Source organism: Mustela nivalis (genome assembly GCF_964662115.1).
Source record: "Mustela nivalis genome assembly, chromosome: 9".
In the NCBI taxonomy this organism is placed as follows: Eukaryota; Metazoa; Chordata; class Mammalia; order Carnivora; family Mustelidae; genus Mustela; species Mustela nivalis.
Window position 1 is genome coordinate 70,365,500 of NC_139028.1, and position 16,225 is coordinate 70,381,724.

General features: G+C 51.1%; 1 protein-coding gene across 8 annotated transcripts in view; it reads right to left on the minus strand.

Moving 5' to 3' along the window:
• Positions 1–14,206: 14,206 nt before the first annotated feature.
• The window catches only part of STK33 (serine/threonine kinase 33), a 155,506-nt gene continuing 153,487 nt past the window's right edge, over positions 14,207–16,225 (minus strand). For all 8 annotated transcript variants that reach the window (XM_082683113.1, XM_082683114.1, XM_082683109.1 and 5 more), the window contains one exon: positions 14,207–15,043. In XM_082683113.1, the coding sequence (XP_082539239.1) occupies positions 14,831–15,043 (213 nt within the window). In that variant the 3' untranslated portion in view covers positions 14,207–14,830. The remainder of the gene's footprint in view (positions 15,044–16,225) is intronic.

Below are 16,225 nucleotides of genomic sequence, written 5' to 3' on the forward strand. Positions count from 1 at the left end.
CTCTCCACCCAACCCTGGGCATGGGGCCAGCCTACGATGTCTGACGTCCAGAGTGTCTGCCTGTCTATCTGCTGCATCCTGGACAGCATGCTCTCCAGTATCCCTCTCTGTCTCTCCAGCTCTGGTCTCAGCCGTTATGTCTGTCCATCTCAGTATACCTGCATTTATCCAACATTTGTCAGGCATCTGCTATTTGCTTATTCTGGACTAAGTCTGATGTAGTTACAAAGCTAGGTCAGTAAAAGGCTCATGCCACAGCAAGGAAGGAACTGAGTAGAGAGACATACTTCCATGAGTAAGGGATGGAATGGAGTGAAACCAAGGAAGCAGCAGAAGAGAGGCCCCAGGACTCAGAGGTGGGACATATTAGGAGAGGCTTCCCGGAGGAGGCAGCATCTTAAAGGAGGAACAGGAGTTTGCTCGTCTGTCTCTTCTTCCCTTGATAGCTCTTGCCATATTCCAGTCCTCCCCTCCGTACAGCTGAGCCCCTTCACCTATGGTCTCGGGCTCACCAAAGGCTCCAGGACAGAGAACAGACACTTGAAACAGGGCCAGCCCCATGGGAGAAAGCTAGGGTCTACAGCCTGCAAGGAGAGACGGAGCAGCATCTCCCACAGAGAGGATGGAGAGGTAGAGAATAGGAAATGCAGTGGAAGGGGGCAGGAAGGGAGAGGAAAGTCAGATGGGAGGGACTGGAGTCCTGTTCTCCAGACCCCCCAACCTCCAGCAGGCCAGGAAACCTGGGCCAAGTGGCTAATCTCCCCTGGATTTCTAGTCCCCCTTCTTTCTATGCTCTGTGGGAACCGGTGGAGGAACCGGGATTCCTCCTCCTGTGCAAGGGAGGCCTGGCCCCCAGTCCTGGGCTCCCAGCTCCACCTGGGGGTGACCATACGTCTGCCATTGGGATCGATGGGAAGTCATTATCATCGCCACATGTTAATGACACCAATTAATTCCCCATCTGTGGGTCCCTTGCAGCCTTCAGTGTTGAAGGTTAAAGGGAGGGGCACCGGCTCAGGGTGGTTTGTTCCCAGGCTGACAGGCATGGGCCTGTTTGGGTAGCTTCTGTGCACATATGTCCTTGCATTGCCTTGTGTATAAAGAGCATGTTCATCCTTGACTGGTATGTGCCTGGCCTGTCCCCATGGAGGCACTCTGTGTATGTATGTGCTCTGGGTATGCACAAATTTGTGTGTACGAAGTGTAAATCTTGTGTATGTGTGAACAAAGTACTGTGAATCCTAATTATGTGCCTTACAGGTGTACAAAGTGTGCATATAGATTATGCTTCTATATTCTGTTTGTGCACAGCGTAATGCATACATCTATGTACATTGCGTGTGTATGCAGAGATCATGTGTTTGAGTCTGTAAGAGCTGAGGACACTAAGGATTTGTAGTTCCTGTGTCCCTGTGGATTGCGTGTGGACAGGGAAGTGCACCATTCTTCGTCTACCTGCATCACTACCCAGGTGTGCGCAAAACACCGATACGTGACAGTGTGCTCACATGTATGCTTTTGTGTGGAGCGTGAGGAGTCCAGATTAGCAGAGCCCTTTCTCTGCTGTGTGGGTGTTGGGAAGAGAGGGACTGGTGTTCTGCCCTTCAGCCCAGGGTTCTAAGAGTAGATCCTGCCCTTGCTGTGGACCTGATGTTGCCGGGCCTTCATCCATGAGTAAGAATTCACTGAGCAATTGGAGAAGTAGAGGCGAGAAGGGGGTTCTGGGCTAAACGTTCCAACTATGTCACACATGTTCATTGGGCTCTTCATAGCAAGCCTATGAAGTGAGCATTATCTTATTTTTATTTCATAGATGAGGAAAATGAGTCCAAGACGTCCAGCAGGCTGCCCAAAGACTCATAGCTTGAAAGTGGTACAATCAGGATTAAGCAGACATGTACACACAGTCACACGCACGTTTGCACAATGATAGACACAAGAGCACAGGTAGATAAGGCAACGGACACATAGTCCTGATCACACAAGCATGCCGAGCACACACTTATGCACATAAATGTGTATACACACACCAGGCTGTCTCCGGGGGCCCCAGCTGTCCAGACTGACCTGCCCCAAAGCTCTAGTTCAGCCCGGGGTTTGTTTGGATGGGGGATTGAAGGGGCCAGGGGTAGGGTGGTGAGTGTGGGAGATAGGGGAACCGGAAGCAGGAAGCTGGCAGTGGTTTCCACCATGTAACCAGAGCCCGGCAGTCCCCAAACAGAGGGCAGGATCCTACCCACCAGCCGCACGCAAGCACACACAGCAGCTCCGCAGACCCAGCTCAGCCTCATCCTCCTCATCTCCACCAGGGGTGAAAGCTGCCCACCTTGCCACTTCCCAAGCCTATGAAAAGGACTTTCTGGAAAGTGGGAGAGCCCAAGTCCCTACCCAAGCCTTGTGTGTCCCCAGTCCTCCTCAGGGGGTTTAAAGAGAAACCTAAACACTACAGCCTGCCCAGGCACGGTGCTGCCTGTCGCCCAAGGACACTCCCTGAGACCAGGCTGTCCTGGGCCGGAGACTGGTCTGCCTTGCTCTTGGGCCTCAAAGTTGAGCTGTGTCCTGGCCACCCCTCATCCTCAGAAGGACCCGGATAGGCAGCCTGCCCGGCCTGCCTCTGCCAGAATGTCTGGCTGGCCGCCCCTCCCCTGGGCTCTCTCTCTCTTCTTAATTAACAGAAAGTCATTGTGAATACCAAAGAAGAAATTAGCACCTGCCAGTCATTGCTGGGTGTTTATGGATTTCTCAAGCCCTCTTTAATTAACCCCTCCAGTTCTGAAGTCCTGTGTCCCCCACGGAAGCCTGGCCCCCAGCCTCAGGGGACCCAGTCCAGCTCTTGCCAATTCCCTCCTGAGCAGAAGCTTCCCATTCATCTTAAGGTCAAACTCCCCCCGGCCCCAGGCAGGCCCCTACCACCCCAAGATGGCCGGCAGTCAGATCAAGACAGGAAGCATCCATGCCCTTTCACCTTCCGTTCTGCAACCCGGGGATTTAGGGACAGGCTTCCTCACAGGGGGCTCATCCCAGCCATCAGACCCCAGGGGCAGGAAGAGGGGCCTGGAGCCTCTGGAGGAGCACAGCTCCAGTCCTGAGCTGGAGACACCCAAGCTGGTTCCTGCCTTGGAGTGGTGTTTCTCAGATGAGCTCTGGCCACCTCTCCTTGCCACCAGGCCCAGGGCCGACACTTTCCCAGGTCTTCGCCCTTCCCATCTTTCCTGTCTTCCTTCATCCCGGGCCTCCCCACCAACACTTCCTGCTGTATGCCTCCTGCTAACTAACGCCCACATTTATGTGTGCTCCCCCATCTCAGCTGAGACCTCTGCTGCTTCAAAATCAGTGACCCGCCTGTGGGGCTCCACAGCCCCAACAAGGGGTCTCCAGTTCTCTGGGCTTCTGGTGCTTCTCTGCCTCTCGGCTCCCACCACCTCTCACACTGCCCTGGGGTCCACCAGCATCCCCCACAAAGGGGCAATCAGAGCCGGGAGTCCAGCCCTTCCCCAACCCTTGCACTCAGGTGCTTTGCAAGCTGGGAGGAGAGATGGGTAAAGGCAGGGACCTGAAGAGTCAGCCGCAGCTGCCCTAACCAACTATGGCAGATGGTGTGGCTCAAACAACAGATGCTATTTTCTCACAGTTCTGGAGGCTAGGAAGTCCAAGGTCAAGGTCCAACAGGACTGGCTGCCACTGAGGACCCTCTTCCCTGCTTGCAGCCAGCAGCCTACTACATCCCACATCCTCACTCTCTGGTGTCTCTCCTTAGAGGGACACTAATCCCATCATACCAGGACCCTACCCTGATGACCTCATTTAACCTAGAGACCTCCCTCAAGGCCCCCGCCTCCAAATACAATCACAGTAGGGATCAGGCACTTAAATATATGATTTGGGGAGGGCATGTACCATTCAGGCCTGTAACAGAGCTATCGTCACAGAGAGGTCACATTGAAAATGAAGGGCTTTGACCATCTTGACCATCCGGCTGCTCCTCCCTTGCCTCCTCTCCCAGGTGAACACTGTCCCCGACCCCCTCTTTCCCCGACACTTCAACCTGGATACAGGCTCGTTGGCCAGCTCTTCTAAACCAAGGACCCATCAAGGGATGCTTTACAAAGCATGTTTCCCCATATAGGAAGAATTTGAACCAATACCATTTTCCCTTCATGTAGCATAAACTCAGTTCATTAGTGAGCTTCCAGAACCTTCGGAGGATTCTGACACGGAGCCCTCGTGAGCAGTCTGGCAGAGCTCCCAAACCAACACATGCTTGCAGGGTTGGAAGAACAAGGTCCCGAGTGTTAGTCTGGCCATAGACTTCGACCAGTTCAGCCTCACCATTGTCAGCTAAGCCCACCTTGTGTTGTGACATGTATTTGCAACACCAGAGTGTCCAGGGTGGGACTTCCCACCACCCAGCAAAGAGGGGCATTTCTGGTAGTTCAAACGTGGAAAGTCTCTACCTGTGCCTGCCATGGAGTTTATCCACCACTCCCTCCCCACATGGCTGTTCACAGAGAGATACCCTTCCTGGGGATAAAATCCTAGAATGTGTGTTCCTTGAAGAGCTGACCATGCACCATCAAGGCGAGAATGAGAGAACACAGAAGGGTTTTCAAGGACTCATAGAATCTTTTTGAATCTTTTTTACAATGTGTTTAAGCTTATATTCACTGATGGTAAAAACGCAGTTCATACATGTTGCCAACAGCGAGTTGTCTGAAACATATTTGTGAGTTCCTTCACCCTGGGAAGTGGAAGTGGATCACTAAGCCTTGGAGGGAAATTCAGCTTGCTGAACAGAGCCCACTGTCTCGGCACTCGGGCCACTGATATTTCCAGACTTCCAACAGGACAGAAGCCTCCCCTTGCTTCCTTTACTCTTTCCTTCCCGAGTCAGCCACCCATGGAATGTTCCAGAGAGGCCCCAGGGCTCTGGGGGAACTCCAGAGAGTTCCCCAGAGGCCCCAGTGAGGTGGGAGCTGTGGTTCCTGAGTGATACCCAGTCAAGGCAGGACTGTTGGGCACCTGGGTCCTGGATAGGAAGGGTAGAAAGTAACTATGAGTTTTGTAGGTCTGACCATGTCATGAGAGTAAGCTCAAATCTGTCCCCTGCGGCAGTGAGGCATAGAAGTTGCACATGAGTGTGCTCACATGTGTATGTTGGAGTGAGGGGTGTTATGTAGAACCTTCAGCCCAAGCCAGGAGAAAGGAAGACACTGGTGGTAGAGCTCTCCTTCAGACACTGGTGGTAGAGCTCCCCTTCCTCCTGTTTCTCCTGGTGATTTCTTCACCAGCTGGGATCTCTGGGAGCTGAGAAGCACCTAGGAAATAACACCTGTTCCCAGCAGGCTTTCATTTTTCATTTCTTTTAAATAAGCGTAATCACATCTTCCGCCGCTGCCCTGGGTTCCCCACAGGAACTTCCAGGAAAGGGTCCTCTGTGGCAGAATCTGAAGCTGTTTCTGCTAGCATCTGAGCTCTCCTTTTGGGTGGTCCTATGTCCTGTATAATGGTCCATTCAGCAAAGCTAGGAACCTCACTGTGCCTCTGTGCACCTTGTAGAATTCTCCATTTTCCTTCAACTATGTCACAACCAAAGCAAAAACAAGAAGCTAGAGACTATGCCCCCATTAACCAAGACTGACCAGTAAATATGCCTGCTGTCTTGGGTTGATGTGGCTCTTCCCATTGCTTACGTGGGGTAACAGTAGACTCCTCCACCTTCACCTTGGTCCTCAACAAATCCCCGTAAAAACTGTCTTATTAAAATACATCTCAATCTCCCTGATCCCCCAGAGGCAGGGAAGGGGGCCCCCACATGATTGATAAAGGGCGTTCCAAGACATCGGGCCAGTTGAGGGTCTCCTGCCAGGCCCTTCGCCCTCATGCTGTCTTAGGGTTAGGCTCTTTCTGCCCCCTCGGAAAGAAGAGCAGGCTACTGGGTGAGGGACTGCTAGAGCTGTGGGGGGCCAGGTCATGGCACAGCACCTGCCTAGCCCCACATAGGATCCAGAAGGTTCATCCCACAGGGAACATCCTGGGCATAGGATCCCGAGAGCCCACTCAGCATCCACCTCCTGGCTTCTGGTCCAGTGGGCACCGAGCAGTCAGAACAACCCTTTCACTGAGCCCTTTCACCTGCTGTACAGTGAGGGGTCAGGCTACATCCCACTCTTTGCACTTCCAAAGATGCCTTTTAAAATTGCTTCTATGGGCTCTGTGTTTTGAAGGATTTCGTCAACCAAAACCTTTAGATGTGAGTGTGGTCAGAGCCATTCATCACAGGCTCATAGGCTCTTTCCATTTCGTTCCTTGACATTCAAAAATTGCCTTCAAATCCCATACTTGCTTTGGACCCCAGAGAGGAAGCCGACCTATGTGTGTGTGTGTCAGGATTTCCAGAGGTGCTCCGAGACCCGGTAGCAGGGCCAAGAAATGCCTGAGCGATCCCGCAGGGGCCCTTGCAGCTGAGTCCCTCCATGCTTCCTTCAGTGTACGTGACCTTCCTTCCCACACACCCAACTACTCCCACCCCACACCCTGCAGCACAGGCTCCTTGGCACCCCCCAGCCACCCACACCCACCCACAGCACGAAGCTGAGCCCACACAGGGGCGGAGAGAGGGGGCGCCCTGCAGTGAGGGCTACGCCAGGACCCGAGGCCTGGTTGCTCTGTCACATTGGGCTGGAAGCTGGGATTAGGGCCCAGCTCTCATCATTTTGGACACAAGCACCCCAGGAGCTGTACAGAAGCTGGGGAAGCAGAAGCTCTGGAGATGAAGGTGGGAAGCGAGGCCATCAGAAGTGATGCTTTGGTGTCAAGGGTTCTATCTGAGCCTCTGCTAGCAGGCCAAGGGCAGCACGTGAACAAGGACACATGCGAACATGCCTGGGAAGGCCGGAGGGGTCTGGGAAGGGAATCCTCGGACGAGACTCAGATGCCAGTCGGTAATGTCCGGGGAGGGCTCAGGGCCATTTACTTGAGGCAGAGATGTTGCTGTGTCCCCATGGTGGAGGAGGCCAGCAGACATTTGGGTACATAGATACAGAGGATGCCCCATGCCCATCCTGTTTGGAGGGTCCTCAGGATCATCCCCACAGTAGCAAAGCCTCCCGTGCCTTTGCTGGTGAGCAGGCCTGTGACTTGTGTGGTGCCTTCTCCCCTCCCCGTAGCTCAGCAGTGGTTAGAGAGACAGACACTAAAGGAAAATGCGTCTGTCTTCCTGGGTGATCCCAGGACTTGGAGCCCCAGATCCAACCCAGGCCTGTTCTGTGGCTCCCTGCTGGTATCCTGCAGGGCAAGGGCACTTTTGTGGTCACTGAGAGTCGGCCACAAGGCCATCGATAGGGAAAGAAATGTGCTTCAGGGCTGCCTCATCATTAAAGGCTCTGCTAGTAAACTCAAACCAGACTGTCCACAAACTCTGGCTAACAGGAACCTGATGAGCCCCCAGGATAGGGACCAGTGTCCAGAGGACTAGGGGTGGCAGGCCACACTTGGAGGCCTGGGTTCATTGTGGAAAAACAGCCAGATGCACTAGAACAAAGGCCCAAGAAACATGTCATCTGAGGAGGAGTCCAAGAGCAGCAGAAATGTTTAAACCTGAGAAGGCTCACGGGTCTGTGGGGTCACCTCCAATTCCCGAGGGGCCGCTAGGTGAGAGAAGGAGTTTCAGAGGGACCAGTGAAGAGCAGGTGTCAGTTAACAGGAAGACTTTTCTAGTGAGTCCCCATCCCAGGGAGCGTTTTCTCAGCAGCTGGAGGGGGGAGGTCCTGCTCTCGGGGAGTTGGACTGAAGGAACCATGCAGACAGTCCAGGGGCCCTGCCTTGTGTTCAGAAGCCCTAGTGAACAACTCCCTATAACCCTGGCTCTCTCTTCATAGCCCTTCCCCTCCTCGCCAGCCACAGTGACCCACTCTGCCCTTTAACTCTACCTCAAAAAGCCATTTCCACTTCCAAGTCTGAAAGTATCTCAACTTAGGATGATCAACCCCTGACTAGGCCTTCCTCGGTGACTGAAACCACCATCAGTCTGGTTACTGAAGCTGAAACGCCTGCTTGGTCCCCTGCCTAGTTTTCTTCGCGCTCCACGTCTCATCCCTCACTGGAACCGATCAATCTATCTCCAAAGCGTATTTTACCACCACCCATTCCTCCCCATCTTCTCTGCTACCATCTTACTCAATGTCCCTTAACCAATCTCCCTGCTTCTCTTTTTGTTCTCCTTGGAGTCATTTGTTCCACAGGAGACAGGGTGAACCTTTAATCAGATGTCATTCCTCATCTGGAAACCTGTCAGGGGTTCCCTGTTGTGTTTAGAATAAATGGGTTCCTTCCTGTGACCCCCCACCCCCCAACAAGGCCCTGCAGGGCCTGGCCCCAGCCCCTCCCCCCTTCCCCCACCATCCTGGCCTTTGGTCAAGGTGCTTGAGTCCACCCAACTCTGCCTGGGTTCCCTCTGCCTAAAGCTTCCCTTCCTTTAGCCTTCAAGCCTCCTTGGAAAGGCTCCCAAGAAGGCTCCTAACTTGTCATGATCTATTTTGGCATTCTACTTCCTTCCTTCCTTGTGCTAATCACAGTACATAATTATTTTACATATTTGCATAGCTCCCGATCATCTGTCCCACACCAAGACTGCAAGCTCCTCAAAGACAAAGACCTTGACTGTCTCTTACCTTCTCGCGTCCAGTGCCTATCATTGTGCCTGGCAATAGCCGAGGGTCAATCAATAAATATTTCTGGAACGGACAACGGCGTCTCTCAATCTAGTTCCATTTAGTGAACATTCTTTGTGAGACTCCTGGTCCTTGCTGCAGAGAGTGGTGCTGGTCACCCTGGAGACATCAGCACTGGCCGGCCTGCTGTCTTCCTCCAGGCAAGCAGAGTGTACCACTGGCAAGACATCCTGCCAAGCTTCCAGATGGGCGGGGTGGGGGGTAATGGGGCTCAGACAAGGTCCTGTGGCTGAAGCATCAAGGTTCCAAGACGAAGTTCCCACTGATGGGGCGAAGGGGGTTAAGCCAACCGAGTAACTCTTCCAGAGGGAAGACCCTCTTGTAAAAAGATCACCCGCGTCAGTGGGCTTTGGGAGGAAGCCTTTCTTCCAAAGTTCCAGGGCAGCGCCCAGGATAGGAACTGCCTCTCTCCTCCTGGGACCAAGTGGAGGACAGCCAACTGAGAGACTGCTGCCGGGGCAGGAGGCGCCAACCTTGGCTGCTGGGCTTCTTTCCAGAGCAGAGGTTTCCCTCATTTTGCACCAGAGCATGGGCCTGAGCCTCTGGAAACAGTCTGTGCTCCCCGAACCAGGTGCTGGCAGCGAGACGAAGGAAACAGAAGCTTAAAGTGGTCAGGATGGCAGAAGCTACAAGTTCGCGCGAGAGGCAGGAGGAGCAGTGCGCCTGCGCGGACTTCGGCACCCGTTGCCACTGCGCAACTGCGCCGGCTACCTGGTGACGCCGTGTGAGAAACCGAACCGAGATCGTGAGCCCGAACCGCGCAGCTTTAAGGTGCTGTGGGAGCTACAGCTTCCCGCCCCGGAGAGCATTGGTTTTTCGCGTCTGTGCAGGCAGGGCTGTCCGGACGCCCACGGGGCCTCTTTTCTCTCTTCGGTCTCAGAACACTTCAGAGGTTTCCAAAGACTGTTCCTCACAATGACCAAAGCATTTAGAATTTATTTTTGTCACGCAGAGTCCTTCAGAATGTAGCCCTCTGTGATATGGTGTGGTTGCACCTTACTCAAATTCACCAAGACGCAAAATAACCCTACTCCATTTCGAAACCTCGACCCCAAACTTGCCAAGACGACTACTCTAGGCTTTTGCGGGGAAGTGTTCATGAGCCGCTGGCTTTTTGCAGCTCCGAGATTGGACTTGACAGCAGCCTCTGCCTAAACTCCCAAGACCTTGAGAAGCATGTAGTGCAACGGTGACATACTTGAGCCCATCGGCTGGGTTCAAAACTCTGTTCTGCTACTTCTGAGCTGTGTGACCTTGGACAAGTACTTAACCTCTCTGTGCCTTAATGTACTCCTCTGTAGAGACAACAGTACCAAAGTCACAGGTTGCTGTAAGGATTAAAAGAACACATGTAAAATACTTAGAAGAGTGTCTGGCATGTGCTAAGTGCTTTGTGAATGTTGCTGCTAGCTTATGTCATTACCTGAAGATGGGCTTTTGTTAAAAGACAAGATCCCATCCACTAATATGGCTCAAAGTCCATCTTCTAAGAGGACTCTTGATTTCTAGTATACTCAGTGTAAACCAATGCCTGGACCAGGAAATACTAGTTGCCACCTCCGTGAGAGGCTTTTTTCCTCAGGGTGTGGGGAAGGTGTTCTTTGGTTCATTTTCCACCAGCCTTGCCCCCAGGGTCGGACTGCAGATGCCAACACTCAGACCTTGCACTTGCCCTGGGGAGGGAGAGGACTTCCTGTGGCAATGGGAAAAATCTCTCCTAAAGGACATCGTGGTGTCAGGATCTTGTTGGCGGAGCCTGTTGTGGGTGAGAGGTCAAAGACTGTGTGTCTGACACCTAAGGGCAGAGAGCTCAGTGCAATGTCTGCATTAGCACCAGCGGAATGAATGAGTTGAAGAGGTTGCAGAACCGTTAGGAGAGGGAAAGGCGGGGGTAATGGTCCGTGGCCCTGTCCTCTGGGCCAGGATGGAAACTGTTGCATGTTTTGGGGAGGAAGTCCTCTGAGGTCTTCACATTGGGTTCAGTGCATCCACCTAACATGCCTGACGGCTGCTCCACAGACTTGAGGGCAACGCAAAGAACCAGCACAGAGGAAATAGTCGAGCTGATTATATGGAGGAAGGAAGCCACAAAAATTCAAGACAGACACTGAATATGACCTTCCTTTGAAGAACAAAAGCCAAGAAAATTGGCTCACCAATGAGAATTAAGTGATAACAATGTAATGCACAGAAATCAAAACCAATTCTAAGCCAGCTCCCTCAGAAAAATACAGGATCCTGGAGAGTAAAACTGAACGAGGGGAGACCTTTGAAGAGTGAACATTTTACTTTAAAATGCTTTGTAAAGTGACTTGAGCTCCGGCAGAGATGAAAGGCGTGGCCCTGGGGGAAGGCTTGTCCTCCAGTTGCATGAGCTTCCTGGCCATGCTGGTTCCCCTGGAAGCATCTGCCCGGGCCTCCAGTTCAGCTGGGAGACAGCGAGGATGGCTGCATCCCAGGCCAGAGGTCCCGTAGTTGTTGCAAGTGCTGCTTCCCTTAGGGTCCGCGAGCCACGATTGGAATTTAAACCTAAATGTGAACCTTAGGGGTGTAGACAATTTCAGATTCGGTGGGGTCATGCAAGATTTATCTTGCTCTGTCTAGGTTTAACCCTGGGAAATCTCCTCTGCCATCCCCTCCCTCGACCCCCAGGGACCACCCAGGTGCACCAGAGATTCAGGAAGAACTCAGCTAGGCTTCTCACGCTGCACTGCTATGCGGTAGAAGCCTGGCAGCCACAGACAGCACGGCCCCAGGTCAAAGGACAAGGAAAGACAGAACTGGAAAGGAGAGGGTCTGGATCACTCTCGGTCCCAGGGAGGGACCTATGGTACACTCAAATGGGATCTTCCAGAGTTTCACAAAGAGACCATTTGTAAAGGTACTGGGAGAGTTAGGGGACCCACAAAGCAGGACACAGTACCGGGGACAATAACCCCTCCTCCCTGCCAGTAGGATCCCACGGCGAGAGAATACAGTGAATTTCCAGCAGCCCCGCACAGAAGGCCCCAGGGAATCAGCGACTGGCCCAGGGCTCTCCCACCTTCTGATGTCCTGTGGGGGCCTCCCACTGACAGAAGCCCAGGGAGACCACAAATGCAGTCCCTGGAGATGGGGCTCTCAGAGCGGAGAGGGCAGAGCAGGGCAGAGCTGCTCAGAGGGGCAGATGGAAAACAGCCAGCCCAGGGGCATTTCCCAGAGGCCACAGCCTCTTGGTCTCCAGCCAAGTGCAACCATTATAGGACACAACCTCCCCGGCCAATTTCAAAGCTCTGCTTACTGCTGGGAATGCATGTTTGAACAAAGCCTTTATTCTCTCTATTCCAACAGCAGGGCTGGAATTTAAAAAGCTTCATTTTCAAGACTGGCTGCTTTTGATGTGTCTAACCTGGAACTTACAATTTGGAGTCAAATAGAATTATTTAAACAAAGCAGTTCAGTGATAAGCGCAACGTATTTTGGTCTTTTTCTCCTTTCCCCTTGAATAGCATTGCGATTCAAAAGGTAAGGGCTGTCTTGTGGCCACCAGTGCATCCTCGCTGAGCACCCCACCCCCACCCGGTCTTCGTCTCTTTTTGGCTTGGGTCTTCATCGGGGTGTGTCTGGGCCTGGGCTGTGGAGAGCAGGCTCTCCCTCGGCCGGGCCTGGGGCCAGCGCTCCGCAGCCTAGCCCTCCTCTGATGCCCGTTCCCGGTTTGGCAGAACCATGTGGCTGGTGTTCAGTGTTCTCGAGTAATTATACTTCCTTTCTGCTCCTGTCCCCCCACCTGTCTCCCTTGCTCCTCTGATTTAAGCCCTTTTCTGATAGCATCTTTTGTTCTCCCCGGCTGAACTTCTACTCAGCCCCAAGCCTATGGTTATCAATTTTATCTCCTGTCTTGATTTAGCTGCTATTCAAGTTTGCATGCCTCGGCAAGGATGCCTGCTCTGTCTTGTCCTAGTGTCCCCCTGGGTCATGCAAAGCCCATCCCTCTATGCAATGCCCCAGAGGGCTCATGGTGATGGCTAGCAGTGCCTTGGATTTGGCCTGTTGGTCACCGAAAACCATTCTGTAACAGAAGAAGCTGTTTTTTTTTTTTTTTTCCACAGCCATGAGAGCAAATAAAGAGGGTGAGGTCACAAAACCCTAGATTGTAAAGAGGTACAACAGTTGAGGGCGAAAGCTCAAACGTGGCCAGTCCTGGGTGTTCCATACAAATAAATAACAAATCAAAATTATGTTAAAATGTCCGTTTGAAAGAGTGAGCTAAGCTTCTATCAAAATGATTCTACATAAATAAAATGAAGGTCTAGACAGATGAGAGCTGACAATGATTTTATGGCAGGAAGGATGGCTGGCCTGGCTTGGTGCTGGGAGAGAAAATATGCAGACACAATAACAAGTTATTAATTGACATCACCTTTCACTTGGTGCTTAGTTCTGGACCTTTGGCCAAGCTTATCGAGCAGAATCACTAACTCAAGACCAAAGAGAAATGTGGACATAAATTTGGAGAATATTAAATTTAACATCAAACTTCTCTAGCACATGATACAAAAGACTACACTACAAAAGTAAGAGCATTTTAGATACAGGGAATATTCCATTTTCAGGTTTAGGGGATAAGAAGAATCAAAGCCACTGTCGCAGTTGGCTTTTCGGCAAGGAGACCAGCAGGCAGTTCTTACCGCTGCCTTCGGGAGGACTACTACGGAAGGGAAATCTCCACTTAGCTAATGAGGCCGGGCTTCTCAGCAGGTAAGTAGAACATACTCCTCGAAGACTGGCTCACTAAACCCTGAGAGAAGGCATAAAGCTCAGGAGATGCCTTATGGGCTCCTGATAGGACTGGAGGTAATAACCAGTAAGGGTGAAAGACCTGGAAGGAACCATGCCAACTCCAGTTTTAAAATACAGTCTAGACCGTTTAAAGCAGGTGCACTGTAGCACTTCCCCCATCCCAGGGAAGCACACAGAGAAGGCTCTGACCAAGCCACTCAGCCAGGGCCAATAACACAGGCAAGTGGGCCTTTGCCCTGTTCACCAGTACAACAGTGTTGTCCACATTAATCCCGAGAAGTACTTCTATTACTGCCCCCACCCCTGCCCCTGAGTGGATTTATATGCAACTAGTGTGAACTCAGCAGGCCTGCTGTGCATCATTTGGGAGGTCTAAAACAATCCCGTGGGGTGAGGTGGGCTGCAACTAAGTTATTACTTTATGGAGGGGAAAGTAAATGCAAATTGCTTCCTTAGAATTTGTTTGGAGGGCCCTCTTTACCCAATTTGACCTTGAATGGCTAAGTTATTTGCCCAGGTGGAAAGGAAATACTCAGTAACACCCAGGGTAACGATGTATTTTCCTCCATACCCAGCTTCATGACCTCCCCGCAAAGCTATGTGCCTACTTTTGCAGAAGCAGGCCAAACTCTTAATTTGCATAAGGGCTTCAAGGACCTTATTCTATCCACCTCTTGTTAACATACAAACTAACGTGCATGGGTAACATCTGTTTTTTATTGAGTCAATCAATATATTGGGAATTTAGCAGCAAGTTAATGGCAAGCATTTACAAAATCTCCTATTTTTCTACATTTAAAATAAGTTATCTTAAATACTCTATAGAAACCTAAAATCACAAGAACACATGTGAATGGCTGAAGCGCTTCTGCTGGTATATGCCTATGGCAAGTTTATTAGTGATTTCCTAACAAAATCTTCTAGTGCCAAGTGCACATAATTATTCAGAACCTCCACTGCCATATTTGGCTCTCATTTTCTCCTACAAATAATTGTGCCTAAATATAAGAATCTGAAGTGAAACTGAGCAGGCATGCCCACCGCCTTGCTTTGAGGGTCTGTGCTCCTCTAAACTACTCTTGAAAACCTCTTGGGTTGATTTCAGCCGCAGCCCCCCATCAAGCCCAGGGCCGGTGGGCCTTTCACATCAGGCTGCCGGGGTCACCTGGCTTCACATTTCAGCTGGCGCAGACCCATGGCAGGGCTCAGTGGGGCTAAAAGGCTCAAAGCTCAACATAGTCCTGTCCTCTCCACTCCCATCTCCTTGTCTTAGCGCCAGAAAGAGCAGCTCTGTGTTTGTACTACGCATCGGTGAAGAACACTTAGAGTTTCTTTTTGGTTCTGGGCAGGGCATTGGACTTAGCAATGTACTTGGTTGCCCTTGCTTGGCTTGAAGTCATGGGGGATTTCTCTGGTTCTCCCTTGAATCCTGCCGGAAGGTGTCTGCTAGATGTGGAACTTGTATACTTCGTGTCCAAGTTGTCCACCTTTTCCTTCTTATAGGTCACAGGAAATTTCTTTTCATAAACAGTGGACTGCAAATAAAAGAAAAGGCCCGGGTTACTTTTCAGACAGGAAGCAGCAGACACCAGTTCAAAGAAGCAAGGGACAACAAAGTTGCCCAGCATCTGCAAGTTGGAGCTCTCTCCAGAGGGAACACGTAAACCAATCACACTGCAAAGCTGTTACTAAATGTCAGAGTAAGTTCCTTTAGCACCTTCAAGAAAAGAGGCTTGTTTAGTGTTTGGTGTAGCGCAGACTAGAGGCACAATTTCAGATCCTCTACCACGTAAATTAAAAATAAACATCTGGCAATGTTTGCACAAGGAAGTCAGCCAGGACAGAATCATGCTCACTGCATCTTGACTAGCTTTCTAGGCCAGTTCTGCCATGCCAGTCCCCGGACTCCATGGACTGGCTTCTAATCCCAGTCCCTCCCCTTGGGCAGGTCCACGGAGGTCTCGGAGTCTCCATACCTCACCGGTCAATGGGGAAACTGCATTTGCACATTTACTACGTGGGTTTACTCGGAAATGCATGAAGATAGTGGCCTTCAAAGTGCTTCTTTAAAGGAGAAACCAGGTAGAAGGGATCTCAATAGGCAATTGTGTTTTTGCAAGTCACCTCACTTGCAAAAATGGTCTTGGATTCTGCTGTCATGAGGGAAGCAGAGTCCATTTTGACTTTAGACCCATTTTAGAAGTGATCACTTCTCCTGAAATGAAGGCGAGCACAGAGTTCTGAGAGAGCAGAGAATGTCTTAGGAGAGAGGGACACAGCAGGGTGGGGGATGAGACATGGGAGAGTAGGTACAGTAGGCCTCACATAACACACAGCAGTCTGGAAAGTGTTCATACGTCTAACACTCTGGTGAATGCAAAGTTATTCTACATAGGAGTTAATAATCAGGTTAGCAATTTTCAAAGGATGTGAAAAGATTACAGGTAACTCACTACAAATAAACCTAGTTTCTTTGATCACTCAGGCTCTTATGATACTAGTGGCCATGATTTATATACGGTAGTAGGCACTTAATATAGATTTGCCTGATGAACAAGTGACCTCCCAGGGCTCCAGCAGAACTTCAGGTCACTTATGGTTTTGGTAGCTATATTTAGAGAAGGAGAAAATTCACCTGATGTTGTGCTGTATTGCAGACAGACCATCACTCGTGTATGGCTTCATAATAGCGTATGCTTAATTCTTGAGCTTGTATT